We start from the raw sequence: 16,160 nt of genomic DNA on the forward strand, positions 1-16,160 counted from the left end.
TTGCATTCCAAGTAACAGAAAACTAAGCAGATGGTGGCCTCTATCATCATCATGGCCTCACGTCGGCACTATGAACTCTCCTGAAGGAGAAGCCAAGGCCCACCGGAGGAGTCTCCGGTTCTCTGGTGGGCCCGTCCAACCCTGCCGAGAAGCAGCCCTGGCTAAGAAAAGTGTGGGGGAAGGTTCCCGGACACTCTATGGCTGCTTTTTTAATGTGGATCGGACGTTCTTATGCATGTTATTTCTCAAACTGCATTGCAGATGAGGCCATTGTCAAACTCTGTATTCATGAAATTAAATGCGCAAAGAAAGATGTGTGTGTGTCAAAGCACCACCGACAAGTGCGAGTTGATGTTGGACGGGCTGCCATTGCTTCTGCAACAAGCTGCTTTAGAGGACTTCCTGGGAGAAATGACACCCAGGGTAGATACTGTTTCCCTCTGTGCCAGTCCTTTCACCGAGCTAAATACAACTCTGAGCAAAAAAAGCTGTGGACTGGCTCCGTACCGTCCCTGGCCACATTCACCTGTCTACGTGTTTGTGGTTAGGCGGTCCTTCCCAGTAAGTGCACTGGGGAGGGCATGGGTAATGTTGTGGGACCCGTGCTTGTGGAAGGTGGAGACGATACCGGGAAAAATAGTGGCAGCTGGGGACCGAGTATGGATACCCGGTCGTCGCCGCCATAAGATTGTGGACAGCTTCCGTCTTCACGAGCCTAAAAGGCCACATTTCAAGTGCAAGCAGCTGTCAAAAATTTGGCAGTATAGTATTGCAGCCTGTGGGAGGGTGGGTGGCTGGCTGCATACTTGCACTTGCATTCCAAGGAATGGGGTAGGGACAACTGAACGCTGCACTGGGACAAGGAGGTGGACGGTGATTGTTCCAAGTCTGCAACAACAGGTGCATGGCGGGAGGCATCTTCGCATGCGCCAAGGATCACTTATGATGGGCACACTTTTAGGCAGTGACCTGGGAGTCAGAAATGCTTCCAGAGGTCTTCCCCATGCTGTTCCCATGTCTTTTCAGCATTGTATGCATGTGTCTGATGTCACACACCACATGGCCAGATAAGGCTGTAAAATGTTAAAATGACATTTCCCAGTGAATGCATTTGTCTTTGTTGAAAGCAATGCAAAAGTGCAACAATGCATCAAAAACGCTACATGTGAACATAGCCCAAGGTGTGGAGGAGTATTTTTGGTTTTGGTTATTTATTTTGCCTTATATACAAGTCATTACCCTGGAAAGGATGTTCCTTAACATATTTCCCAGGAAAATCCATTTTGGTTTCGTTTTTGTATGTGTTATTGTGAGTCCTTAAAAATGGCGTAATACTCTGACCAGGTTGCTGACAGCAGTGATCTGGGAGTCAGAGATGCTTCCAGGGGTCTTCCCCATGCTGTTCCCATGTCATTTGAGCACTGTTCCCATCGATTTGGGCAATCTTTAGGCCCTCTGCAGACCGCCGGGGGGAGCCGCCGGAAAAATGCTCGAGTTTCCTATAGACTTACATTGGGCTCGTTGCTCAGGTCGAGCACCCGAGTATTCCAATTTGTTCGACCCAAGCAATGAGTACCCGAGCATTTTAGTGCTCGCTCATCACTAGTCCTGACCTTAATCATATAGAAATGTTGTGGAAGGACCTGAAGCGAGCAGTTCATCGTCGAAAACCCACCAACCCATTTGAGTTGAAGTTCTTCTTTAGTGAAGAATAGGCTAAAATTCATTAAAAGTGATGTACATCATTAATAAACAATTACTGGAAATGTTGAGGTGCAGTTTATGCTGCTGTCCATCTGTAGGTTGCTAAAGATAACCTGGACAAGTGAGAAGGTTATTGGAACAATTTTTTATTGTCGGATGAGACTGAACTAAAGCTTTTTGGTTTAAAAAAGAGTTATGTTTGACGAAAGGAAACACTGCATTACAGCATAAAACCAGATTCCATTTGTGAAACACAGTGGTGATAGTGTAATGGTTTGGGTCTGTTTTGCCGCATCTGGGCCAGGACTGCTTGCCATAATTGTTGTAATAATGAATTCTGATTTATATCGGCAAATTATAATGGAAAATGTCAGGACATCTGTCCATGAACTGATTCTCAAGAGAGTGTGAGTTATGTAGTAAGACAGCGACCCAAAGCACACAAGTCGTTTTACAAAACAATGGTTAAAAAAGAATAAAGTTCAAGTTTTGAAACGGCCAAGTCATAGTCCTGAACTTAATCATATAGAAATGTTGTGGAAGGACCTGAAGCGAGCAGTTCATCGTCGAAAACCCACCAACACATTTTGTGGTTGAAGTTCTTCTTTAGTGAGGAATAGGCTAAAATTCATCCAAGGTGATGTGCATCATTAATCAACAATTACTGGAAATGTTTAGGTGCAGTTTATGATGTGCAAGTGATCACACCAAATACTTAAAACAAAGGTTGACATATTTTTACCCCTCAGAGACATGTAATATTGGATCATTTTCCTCAATAAAAATTTTTTTATATTTTTGAGTCATTTATTTGATTTGGTTCTCTTTATCTACTTTTAGGATTTACGTTCAGGTCAAACTTTCAAGCACCACTGTAGTTTTTTTGCAATGATTTATCACACTGTATGATCCCATAGACTCAAACTGTGAGCCAGTGTTAATAAATCTCTCTTATTGTGTCTAGATTTAGAAATACACAAATGAAATTAGTGATGCTATAGTGTCCTGCTTCTTTTTGACTACATACAGAATGCACAAAAACACACTCATGCAGTTTGTTGCAGCTCTATCACATCAGATCGGCATCATTGTGTCCGTCATATGTCTTGGATAAGGTTTTATCTTGTGCAAGTAAACAATAAAGGTTTTAATTTGCAGATGTAATTCTGGATTCATAGGAGAAAGATGTGAACAAATTATTTTGTCAGCAGTAAAGGTAAAAGAAATGGAAGCAACACACATCGCCATCGGGATAGGAATAGGGTTGTTAATAAGCGGTTTGATTGTCTTTATCTGGTTCTACAAGGAAAAAAGGTACGTTTCAAGCATCTCTGCCCTATTATTGTTGCAATTTACATATTTTTATTTTTTTCTCCTTTTTTGAGTGGGTTTATGGGAAAAGATTTCAAAATCTGTGTTAATTGTATTAATCATACTAAGGAAACAATCCATGCATTAAAGGGAACCTATCACCAGGTTTGACCGATATGAGATGCGGCCACCACCTTTCAGCCCTCATATACAGCATTCTATAATGCTGTATAAAAGCCCCCAATCCGACCTGCAAGACAAGGAAAAGAGCTTTTATTATACTCACCTGGGTGATCCGGTTCAAGGGGTGTCGCTGGTCTTGGTCTGGCGCCTACCTTCTTCTTGCAATGCCGTCCTCCTTCTTGGTTCGTGTGGATGACACCTCCCTACGTGATCCACAGTCTCCCAGCATCGTGCTCCTGTGCAGGCGTACTTCTGTGCCCTGATGAGGGCAGAGCAAAGTACTTCAGTGAGCATGCACTGGGAAAGGTCAAAGAGCCCCGGCGCATGCATACTGCAGTACGGTATTATTTTAAAAATATAAAACTGAAAATTGTGACATGCATTTGTATTCAACCCCCTGTTGTCTGATACTCCTAAATAAAATCCTGAGTGACCAATTGCCTCCAGAAGTCACATAATTAGTAAATTGTGTCCACCTATGTGTAATTTCTTCTCAGTATAATTACAGTTGTTATGTGAATACCTCTAAGGTTTGCTGGAGAACATAAGGATCAAACAGCGTCATGAAAACCAAGGAACACTCCAGACAGAACAGGGATAAAGTTGTGGAGAAGAGTAACGCAGGGTTAGGTTATAAAAAAAATAGCCCAAGCTCTGAACATCTCACAGAGCACTGTTCAATCCATCATCCAAAAATGGAAGAAGTATGGCACAACTGCAAACCTACTAAGACATGGCCGTTCACCTAAACTGACATCCCAAGTAAGGAGAGCACTAATTAGAAAAAAAAACAAGAGGCCCATGGTCACTCTGGAGAAGCTGCAGAGATCCACAGCTCAGGTAGGACAATTTGTCCACAGGAATAGAGAGGAGCGAACCTCTCAAGGTTCGATTAGTTTCAGATTGGCGAACTTCCCCATGTTCTTTGAAAAATTCGTCAAACAGTACGTCAAGCATATCCGAATCCCTTTGCATTCAATGGGAGGCAAAACCAAATGCATGCACAACTCCTTCAAAGGGGCCCAAAAGCTGCCAAAACAGCTCAAATTAGGGGCAGACACCAGGAAGAGTGGCATCAATTGACAAACAGTACAAATAGTATAATTATTATTTATTATTATAGTGCCATTTATTCCATGGCGCTTTACATGTGAAAAGGGGTCACCGATTGGTACAGGAGGAGAGAGGACCCTGTCCGCGAGGTCTCACAAACAATCTACAAGGGATGAGTGAGGATGCAGCAGGTTAGGGTAGAACTGGTAGTGCACTGCTATGGTGGAGAGAGGGTTACTGCAGGTTGTACACTTGTCGGAAGAGGTGGGTCTTCAGGTTCCTTTTGAAGGTTTCCACGGTAGGCGAGAGTCTGAGGTGTTGGGGTAGAGAGTTCCAGAGTAGGGGAGATGCACGGGACAAATCTTGTATGCAACTGTGGGAAGAGGAGATAAGAGGGAAGTAGAGAAGGAGATTTTGTGAGAATTAGAGGTCGCGTGCAGGTAAGTACTGGTAGACTAGGTCACCGATGTATGGACGAGACAGGTTTTGGATGACTTTGTATCCCAAAGTTAGGGGTTTGAACTGGAGTCTCTGGGCAACAAGGAGCCAGTGCAGGGATTGACAGAGACGAGAAGCCAGGGAATAGAGGGATGACAGGTAGATTAGTCGATCAGCAGAGTTTAACATAGATTGGAGGCGTGCGACAGTGTTAGAACGGAGGCCACAGAGCTGGAGGTTGCAGTAGTTGAGGCGGGAGATGATGAGGGCGTGCACTAGTGTTTTTGCAGATTCATGGTTGAGGAATGTGCGGATCCGGGAAATATTTTGGAGTTGGCGTCGGCAGGAAGTGGAAAGGGCTTGGATCTCAGGTTTGAAAGAGAGATCAGAGTCAAGCTTGCGGGACTGGGGAGAGCGGGCAGCCATTGACTTTGATGGATAGGTCAGTTGGGGGGGTTGAATGAGATGGTGGAAAGAGGATGAATTCTGTGATATTGATGAGACTCAGATAACTGAGGTGCACGCGGACTGTACTGTGCTGTCAGGGCAGGAAGAGGAGGAGACTGACTCTCAAGGCGAGCAGTGGGAGAACAGATAGGATGACGATGAGGTTGTAGATCGCACTTGGTGTGAACCCAGAGGCATGCAGCTGAGTAGCTCAGCAGAGGTGGTGGAGGATGACGAGGAGGTTACGTTGCGGCTTCCAGCACAGACATTGAGTGATGCAACCACGACAAGCACTGAATCCACAGCTACAACTATGGCTGTGGACAGCAGTGGTCGCGGGTCTGCAGTTCACATGGGCGGCAAGGGTTGCCTAGCCTGAGTCTTTTTGGAGACCGCAAAGGATGGCACAACTCACATTATTTGCCAACGTTGTAAAAAACGACTGAGTAGAGGCAAAAATTGCAATAATTTGACTACTACATGCATGAACTGGCACATGCGCGATCAACATGCGTTAGACTTGGAATCTTACTGCTCTAAAATGCAGACTAGCGGACCTCGCCAACCACCGGTCGCTCCATCAAACGCAACTGCTGCTTCTTCCTCTTCCATCACCGTGGCAACTGTTCTCACACAGGTCTCAGGCCAGACTGTTTTTGACTGATCTCAGACATCGAGCACACCACATCTTTCTCAATCCATCATAACATCTCTGCCTGCACCTCTCTCACAGTCCAGCAGTTTGTCGTGTTCACCCTACTCCACCCTCTCTCAGCACAGCAACCAGCCCTCGGTCCCGCAGTTGTGGTCACAAGTGCACATCCCAAAGCAAAGAACTTGAACTTCACCATGCCGAATCTGTTGGCCACGGAAATGCTGCCTTTCGGCCTGGTGGATACAGACATTTTCCCAAAACCGAAGGCCGTCGCAGTCTCCCAGTACCAGTTTCCCAGTCACCATTACTTCTCAAAGAAAGATGTGCCTGCGCTACACCAGCATGTTGCAGACAACATTACCCGTTCCTTGAAAAAATCTATGTCTGATAGGGTGCATTTCACCACTGACACCAGGACAAGAAAGCATGGCCAGGGGCAATACATCTCACTGACTGGGCACTTGGTGACTCTGGTGGCTGTGGGGGCAGGCGGGGAATGCGCTGCTACACAAGTCTTGGAATCCCCAAGGCTTGCAGGGTGCTTGGGGATGGAGAAATAGACCACTACCCACCAGAAGAAGGAGAACTAAACTACTAGACAACAGGGGTTGGAGAACTTAACAACTAAACACCTAGGGTTGGAGAACTAAGCTACTACACACCAGAGGATGGAGAACTAAACCACTTGACACCAAGTCTTGGAATTCCCAAGGCTTGAGGGACAAACCTCTGTATCTAACATTTCCTCCACTGCTTCTGCCTCTTCCATCTCCTCTGGGGCCTCCACCTGCACCCTCAACTTCTGCCTTAATGAGACACGCGTTCCAACAGTACAGAGAAAATCTCCACCACCTCCATACTGCGCAGCCAGGGCTTACCGCAATCAGGCAGTGTTTAAATTAATATGCCTTGGAGATCGCAGTCATACAGCTCAAGAGTTGTGGACAGTTATCCAGGCCGAGTTTGAGCACTGGCTGTCTCCACTGAACCTGGAGCCAGTGAAGGCCGTGTGCGATAACGGTGCGAATCTGGTGGTGGCCCTACGCCAGGGCAACCTCACACACGTGCCTTGCATGACTGACATCCTCAACCTGGTGGTACAGCAATTTCTCAGCCACTATCCCGGCCTGGATGCGCTGCTGCAGAAACCACAGTCGCTGTGTGCTCACTTCCGCCATTCGCAACCCGCGGGTAATCGACTTGCATTGCTATAGAGATCTTTCGGTCTACCGGTTAACCGGTTGATATGCGATGTGCCGACATGGTGCAATTAAACTTTGCACATGTTGCAGCAACTGTGGCAGCAGCGACAAGACCTGGTGCAGTATGTCATTTTGCATAGACTGGGCCAACGTAGTACGGACGTGGTGGAAATAACATTTGCGGATTGGACACAGATGAAGGACCTCTGCACCCTTCTGCACAGTTTCGAAATGGCTACTAAGATGTTAGCGCTGACGGTGTCATCATCAGCATCACTATTCTGGTCATCTACATGGTGGAGCACACTTTGAATAGCATGCGGGAGGATGTGGTGGTCCCAGGGGAAGAGGAGGAAGAGGAGGAAGCAGAGGAGGATGCGGAAGGATAACAATACCTCTAAGTTCCGGACTGTCTCCACACAGGTTGTTGCCATGGAAGGGTGGATTGCAGTGATCAAGGTGGGTTCATGGCACCAGACAAACTGTTAGTGAAGGTGGAGGAGCTGAGGAACAAATAGAGGAGGACGAGGAGGAAGATGTGATGGGCGTCTAACAGGTATGGAAATGAAGAGGATAAAGATCCCCTCTTTGTTGTCCGGGGTTGGCGGGAGGGGATCCGGAGGAAGCAAGCTTGAGTGTTATCCCGCCACCAACACACTATGGACTTGGACCTCATGGAAGTGACCGACCCATGAGCGCCTTTTTGCTGCACTATCTGCAACATGATTATTGCCCGTATTGTTAGGATTAGATAATGTGCTGACTACTGGATTGCCACTCTGTTCGATCCACGGTACAAGAGTAAATTTTGCCAGATGCTTCCCCCCCTGGAAAGAGATGCGCCCATGCTGGAGTATCAAAACATGCTTGAAGACAATCTTGAGAGTGGTTTTCCCCAAGACAGTAGTGAGGCACACAGTGTGCATCGCAGTTATAGACTTCCAACCCCGGGAACGTCGAGTCATCAACACAAAAACATTAGCAACAGCAGCAGTGTAAATGGCCGAAGCAATTTCTGTAACTCATTTCACACATTTTTTAGACCAGCCAGTGCACCAGCAGTGTAGACTGTCTAACTTTCATCAAGATGAACAAGTCATGGATCTCCAATGACCTTTGCAGTCCGTGACACCTTTGTTGTGGCTTCTGTGTCTGTTGTTGCTAGTGCTGCTGATGTTACTACATTTTTTTCGAAATGTGGAGACTCCAAGTTGGATCTCCATCTGGTGGTTTGTCTGTAGTGGAAGGGGTGTCAGAGCCCCATTATACTATTTCTACTCTGGGGAAATTGATAATGTCGGTAAAGCGCTGTGGAATTAATGGCGCTATACAAGTGAGTAAAATAAATAAATAAAAATTGATACCACTTTAGTGGTATCCGCCCATAATTCTTGGAAATGTTTGGTCTCCAAGCTGGGTCTCCTTCATGTGTGTTGCCTGAATTTGGCCGAGCTCTCAGAGCAGCAGGCCTACACGTGTCACTCATCCATCAGTTACTGATCAATGTTTAAGCTAGAAATGCTGCTCCAAGCCCTCTCCAATGTTGAAATGTGGCCTTGTTTCGGCACCTCGCTATTAACACAACCAATTTAGATTCTGAAATTTGGACTCCTGGATGAGCACAATATTAGCACAAAATATTTAGATGCTGAAATGTGGCCTGGTTTCTGGACCACACTATAAGCATGTGGCATGGTTTTTGTAGCACAGTAGTACCAGAAAAAAATTGATTTTCTAATGTGGAGCCCTGGATAGAGCAGAATCTCAGTGTAAAACAATTACAAGATCAGAAGTGGCCTGGTTTATGTAGCATGGTAGTAGCAGCAAAAATTTAGATTTTATAATGTCAACTGGCTGGAGCTGAATATCAGTACCAAAGAATTAGAAGATCAAATGTGGCATGGTTTCTGTAGCAGAGTAGTAACACAGCAAATTTAGATTTTACCAAGTGAATCCCTGTATGGAGAAGAATATCAGCACCAAAGCATTTAAAAGATCAAATGTGGGATGGTTTCTGTAGCACAGTAGTAAGATAACAAAGTTAGATTTTATCATGTGAACCCTATATGGAGAATAATATCAGCACCAAAGAATTAAAAGATCAAATGTGGCATGCTTCATGTAGCACAGTAGTAACAGAAAAACAGTCTGTTTAGAAGGGATCGAAGAAGTCGGAAAGGGGGTGGAGTCTGTCTATATGTAAAGACGTGTCTAAAGCCTACAATACGGGAGGATGTATGGGAGGGACATGAGGAGGTTGAGTCCTTATGGGTGGAGATACATGGGGCAAAAAACAATAATAAAATTATCATAGGAGTCTGTTATAAACCACCAAATATAGCAGAAGCCACGGAAAGTCTATTAATGAGACAAATAGACGAAGTAGCAAAAAATAACGAGGTGATTATTATGGGGGACTTCAACTACCCCGATATAGACTGGGAAACCGAAAGCTGTAGATCTCAGAAAGGAAACAGGTTTCTGTCAATTATCAAAGACAATTATTTGTCACAACTTGTGCAGGAACCAACTAGACGGACGGCCCTTTTAGACTTAATATTAACTAACAGGCCAGACAGAATAACTGAGGTGCAGGTCGGGGGGCACCTGGGAAATAGTGACAACAACATTATACAATTCCACATGTGCTTCAGTAGGGAGCCCAGCAAGGGAGTCACAAAAACACTGAACTTCAGGAGGGCAAAGTTTGATCAGCTAAGAGATGCCCTTCACCTTATAGACTGGGATAGTATCTTTAGTAATAGGAGCACGGATAGAGAATGGGAAATTTTCAAAACAGTCCTACATAGTCACTGTAGAAGGTACATACCTTATGGGAATAAAAGGGCTAGAAATAGGAGGAAGCCAATGTGGCTAAATAAGGAAGTCAAGAGAGCAATGAAAACCAAAAAAAGGGCTTTCGGTAAACTTAAACAAGAAGGCAGCGAGGAAGCGCTAATATCTTATAGGGAAAAAAACAAAATCTGTAAGAAATAAATAAGAATAGCAAAAGAGGAGACAGAGAGACTAATTGCCAAGGAAAGTAAAACGAATCCCAAACTGTTCTTTAACTATATAAACAGTAAAAGGATTAAAACTGATGGAGTTGGCCCATTGAAAAATAACCTGGGTAAAATCATAGAGGGCGATGAGGGTAAAGCAAACCTACTCAATAGCTTCTTCTCCACTGTTTTCACAAAAGAATACAATTTATCGGAGGAAATGCAGAGTGATAAAGTAAACCCTCCGCTAAATATCACCCACCTAACCCAGGAGGAAGTTCAGAAACGCCTAAATAATATCAAAATAGACAAGTCACCAGGCCCAGATGACATACACCCCCGGGTACTAAAAGAATTAAGTAATGTGATAGACAGACCGCTGTATCTTATATTCAAGCACTCTTTATGGACAGGGACTGTCCCACTTGACTGGCGCCAAGCAAATGTGGTACCAATATTCAAAAAGGGGTCTAAAAGTGACCCTGGGAACTATAGACCAGTCAGCTTAACGTCTGTTGTGGGTAAATTGTTTGAAGGATTTCTTAGAGATGCTATTGTAGAATATCTTAATGATAATAACTATTAGAACCTTGCTCTTAGGTTTTTTCCTTTGCTGGTCACATGACCTTGTTGGCCTATTTAATCCTGCTCCGCCCTTCTGGCTTTGCTGGACTTCATTGTATAACTACTTTCTAGCTAGCCTGTGCTCTGTATCTAACTCTGTTAGTTTGCTTGGTCTACGGACCTCTATGTTCTATATATTTTGTTTGTTCGTCTGTCTGCTACTATTTCTGTTAGGAGGTGTCCCATTTTCCTCCCAGTCCTTAGTACTTGTAGGGATTCCTTCCCCACATCTATAGGTCTCCGTACAGACTAGCTTAGGACTTTAGCAGGTCTGATCGCAGGATCAGGTTCCCTGTTACATCGTAGGGATTCAGCTGAGTTCTATCGTAGGGACAGATCTCCTCTCTTTCCTTAGCTCTTGTAGCAGAACATAACAGTAAGTCCAGCCTGCAAATTCTCTGAGGAAAGATTTTTCTGTTCCATCATGGTGTCGGTTCAGGATTTGGCTCATCGCCTCCAGGGACTCTCTCTGGAGGTGGCCGAGCTCCGTCAGCACGTGAGTAACTGTCCTGGAGCACATTTCTTGGAGCCTAAGGTATGTTTGCCGGATTTATTTTTTGGTGAACACCGAGAATTTTTTTCATTTAAAAATGCTTGCTTATTGTATTTTCGTTTGAGACCCAAGTCCTCTGGGGATGAATCCCAGCGCATAGGGTTCATAATGTCCCTTTTGCGCAAAGAGCCTCAGGAGTGGGCCTTTTCTTTGCAGCCTAGTGATACATGCTTCAGATCAGTGGATAGTTTTTTTTCTGCTTTGGGGCTATTATATGATGATCCTGACCGTGTCGCATCAGCTGAGACTGAGTTGAGACGTTTGAGACAGGGATCAGGTAATGTGGAAAAATATTGTACTCATTTCCGTCGTTGGTCTACTCAAACAGGGTGGAACGATTCTGCTCTGAAAAGTCTATTTCTTGCTGGGCTCAATGAAAGGGTTAAAGACCTGCTAATTGCTTATCCTACACCTGAAGATTTGCAACAGGCTATGCAATTAGCTATACGGGTGGATAGGAGACTGCGTGCAAGGGTTAATGAGACCAAATCCTCTGCTATGTCAGTTTCTGGTTATGAGAATGTGTGTACTAACAGTGGTGAACCGATGGAGATTGGATCGGTGGCACCTCGCTCTCAAGAAAAAGATCGCACATTTTCTGAAGGCTTGTGTTTCTATTGCGGAAAATCTGGTCATTTGATTAAAGGCTGTGAGCTTCGTATGAAGAAAGAAAAAAAAATGGTCAGTCATGCCCGTATTGCCTGTTTAAATTCCAAGGGTGTATTTTTAGCTGCTTCCACGATTGCTCAGGAAAAATTAATGGAATTTCGGGTGTTTGTTGATTGTGGGTCTACTCTGAATGTAATTGATGGGGGATTCTTGGAAAGACTCAATTTAAAACCCGAACCTTTATCATCCCCCATTGCTGTGGTTTCTGTGGATGGTTCCCCTTTGAAGAATATTACTCTCAAGGTCTGTGAATTTCCTCTCACTATTAATGGTGTTCACCATGAGAAATTGGATTTGGTAGTTTTGAATAACTTGCCTTCTCCAGTAATATTGGGATTGCCCTGGTTAAAATTTCACAATCCTGTACTGGATTGGTCTACCAGTGAAATTAAATCCTGGAGCCATAAATGTTATGACAAGTGTTGTAACGGGCGTATTGCAGCTTTGGATAGGGGAGAATTGCCTGTTCCTATTCAGGATTTTTGGAGAGTTTTTTCTGAGAAGGAATCGCAGGTTTTGCCTCCCCATAGAGACTATGATTGTTCTACTGAATTTGTCCCTGGAGCGACTCTTCCTAAAAGTCGTTTATTTAACCTTACTATTCCTGAGAGGAAGGCTTTGGAGGAATACATACAGACAAGTTTGGCCGCCGGTCACATTAGGCCTTCTAAGTCTCCTGTGGCGGTTGGATTTTTTTTTGTAAAAAAAAAGGACGGCGGTTACGTCCTTGTCTGGATTTTCGTGAGATTAACAAAATTACTGTACGCAATCCTTACCCACTGCCATTGATTCCTGATCTGTTTAACCAGTTAATGGGGGCCAAGTGGTTCTCTAAAATTGACCTTAAGGGGGCATACAATCTGTTGCGCATGAAGGAGGGTGACGAATGGAAGACTGCTTTTAACACTCCTGTGGGTCATTTTGAGAATCTGGTTATGCCTTTTGGTCTTACTAATGCTCCTGCATTTTTTCAGAATCTTATTAATGACATCCTTAGACCTTTGATCGGCAAAAATGTGGTTGTGTATTTGGATGACATTTTGATTTATTCGCCGGATCTGGAGTCTCATTGGTGGAGCGTACGTGAGGTATTACAGTTGTTAATGGACAATTCGCTTTTTGCTAAGCTGGAGAAATGTGAGTTCGCTGTACAGAGAATTAGTTTTTTGGGTTACATTATCTCCAGCGAAGGTTTTGAGATGGACCCGGTTAAAGTTCAAGCTGTACAGGAATGGCCTAGGCCTATTGGTTTGAAATCGATACAGAGGTTTTTAGGTTTCGCCAATTATTACAGAAAATTCATAAAAATTTTTTCTAGTATTGTCAAACCTCTGACCGATCTCACCAGGAAAGGTGCTGATGCGGTTTAGTGGTCTTCTGAGGCCATTGAAGCTTTTGTGTTTCTCAAGGAGAGGTTCACCTCTGCTCCCATCCTTATGCAGCCTGATGTGACTAAGCCGTTTTTGGTTGAGGTTGATGCTTCCTCTGTGGGGGTTGGCGCAGTATTGTCTCAGGATAACGGGGATGGATTACATCCCTGTGCCTTTTTTCAAAAAAATTTTCGGAGACTGAACTGAATTACGATATTGGTAATCGGGAATTATTGGCTATTAAACTCGCATTTGAACACTGGCGCCACTTCTTGGAAGGTGCGGAATTTCCCGTTCAGGTTCTTACGGATCATAAAAATCTGATTTATCTTGATGCTGCCAAGCGCCTGAATGCCCGTCAGGCTAGGTGGGCACTGTTTTTCTCGCGGTTTAATTTCTCCGTTACTTACATCCCTGGTACTAAGAATGTTAAGGCGGATGCCTTGTCTCGCAGTTTTTCTCCCATAGTCGGTGCTGAGAAAGAGGAGAACATTTTACAAGAAGGTGTTGTGATAGCTGCTTTGGACTCCGTTTTGGAAGATGAGATTCTTAAAGCACAGGAGAATGCCCCATCTAACACTCCTCATGGGAGGTTGTTTGTGCCTGGGACCTTTAGGAGAGATTTGTTTGTTGAGTGTCACGAATCTCGGTTGGCAGGTCATCCCGGAATCTCTGAGACCAAGAGACTGGTGGGTCGCAGTTTTTAGTGGCCTGGATGGCAGAAGGAAGTCATTAAGTGGGTGCGTCAATGTACTATATGTGCTAGATCTAAGTCCTCACATACTCCTGCTGCGGGGTTGCTTTGTCCTTTGGAGGTTCCCAGTGCTCCTTGGACACATTTGGCTATGGACTTTATAACTGACCTTCCCCCCTCTGAGGGTTTTACTGTCATCTGGGTGGTCGTGGACCGTTTTAGCAAGATGTGTCACTTGGTTCCCTTCGTCAAACTGCCCTGCGCTAAAACTCTCGCTAAGGCCTTTGTCAAGGAAATTGTCAGACTTCATGGCGTTCCTACTGACATTGTTTCTGATAGGGGTCCTCAGTTCGTGGCTCGTTTTTGGCGTGCCTTTTGTGACAGGTTGGGAGTTCATTTGTCGTTCTCGTCCGGATATCATCCTGAATCTAATGGCCAGACAGAAAGGAAAAACCAGGATGTTGAGCAGTTCTTGCGTTGTTTTGTGGCAGACAATCAAGAGGGGTGGTCTGAGTTTCTGCCACTTGCTGAATTTGCTCTGAACAATCATACATCTTCTTCTGCTGGTTGTTCGCCTTTTTTTTGTTGTTCTGGGAGACATCCGTCGTTTGGGTCGTTCTCCAAGTTGGGATCTGCCGTGCCTGAGGAGGAGAATTTTTCCGGTGATTTGGAGAGAGTTTGGACGGATGTGCGTGGTAATCTTCAGGAGGCCAACAGAAAATCTAAAGACTACTTTGATTGGAAACGACAGGAGGTTTTGTTCGCTGTTGGTGACATGGTTTGGTTGTCCTCTAGGAATCTGCGGTTGAGGATTCCTTCTAAGAAATTGGGTCCCAAGTTTGTAGGGCCCTTTAAGGTGCTTCAGGTTGTCAACCAATCTGCTGTTAGGTTGGAGGTTCCTACCTCCTGGAGAATTAATCCGGTATTTCATGTCTCTCTGTTAAAAAAAGCTGTTGTGTCGGATGGTGACGCCTCTGCCTCTGTTCCTCCGGTGGTGGAGGACGGGGAATATGAAATTTCTCGCATCCTTAACTCTAGACGGTATAGAGGTAGTTTGCAGTATCTTGTGGCCTGGAAAGGTTTCGGACCCGAGGATAACTCTTGGGTGAGGTCAGATGATGTTTCCGCGTCCAGACTTATCAGAGCGTTTCACAGGAGATTTCCTGATAAGCCTGGTCCTAGGGGATCCGGAGGATCCTCTTAGAAGGGGGGGTACTGTTAGAACCTTGCTCTTAGGTTTTTTCCTTTTCTGGTCACATGACCTTGTTGGCCTATTTAATCCTGCTCCGCCCTTCTGGCTTTGCTGGACTTCATTGTATAACTACTTTCTAGCTAGCCTGTGCTCTGTATCTAACTCTGTTAGTTTGCTTGGTCTACGGACCTCTATGTTCTATATATTTTGTTTGTTCGTCTGTCTGCTACTATTTCTGTTAGGAGGTGTCCCATTTTCCTCCCAGTCCTTAGTACTTGTAGGGATTCCTTCCCCACATCTATAGGTCTCCGTACAGACTAGCTTAGGACTTTAGCAGGTCTGATCGCAGGATCAGGTTCCCTGTTACATCGTAGGGATTCAGCTGAGTTCTATCGTAGGGACAGATCTCCTCTCTTTCCTTAGCTCTTGTAGCAGAACATAACAATAACTGTCTAACTCCATATCAACATGGATTCATGAGGGATCGCTCCTGCCAAACAAACCTGATGGCCTTCTACGAGGAGGTGAGCTTACAGCTGGACCGGGGAGAGTCAGTGGTTGTTGTATACCTTGACTTCTCCAAAGCGTTTGATACCGTGCCACACAAAAGGTTGGTATATAAAATGAGAATTCTTGGTCTGGGGGATAATGTGTGCAAGTGGGTAAATAGCTGGCTGAGTGATAGAAAGCAGAGGGTGGTTATCAATGGAGTAAGCTCAGGGTGTGTCAGGGTTACTAGCGGGGTGCCTCAAGGGTCAGTCTTGGGCCCTATATTATTTAATATATTTATTAATGATCTAGTGGAAGGGTTGCATAGTAAAATAGCAATATTTGCAGATGATACTAAACTTTGTAAAGTAGTTAATACAGATGAGGATAGGGCACAGCTACAGGAGGATTTAGATAAATTGGGGAGTTGGGCCAAAAAATGGCAAATGAGGTTCAATGCCGATAAATGTAAGGTCATGCACATGGGAAAGAAAAACAGCAGTTACCCATACATATTAAATGGGAAACCGTTGGGGAAATCTGACATGGAGAAGGACCTGGGCGTCTTGGTTAA

At 44.7% G+C, this 16,160-nt stretch overlaps 1 protein-coding gene across 1 annotated transcript in view; it reads left to right on the forward strand.

Annotated features, from left to right (window-relative positions):
- Positions 1-16,160, forward strand: part of EPGN (epithelial mitogen) — a 66,503-nt gene that overhangs the window by 25,962 nt on the left and 24,381 nt on the right. Inside the window, exon 4 of the mRNA XM_073655308.1 lies at positions 2,863-3,018. Coding sequence (XP_073511409.1) covers positions 2,863-3,018 — 156 coding nt within the window. The remainder of the gene's footprint in view (positions 1-2,862; positions 3,019-16,160) is intronic.

The sequence above is a fragment of the Phyllobates terribilis genome, unplaced genomic scaffold, assembly GCF_046119375.1.
Source record: "Phyllobates terribilis strain yellow unplaced genomic scaffold, ASM4611937v1 Scaffold_1__5_contigs__length_1240528914, whole genome shotgun sequence".
NCBI classification, from domain to species: Eukaryota; Metazoa; Chordata; class Amphibia; order Anura; family Dendrobatidae; genus Phyllobates; species Phyllobates terribilis.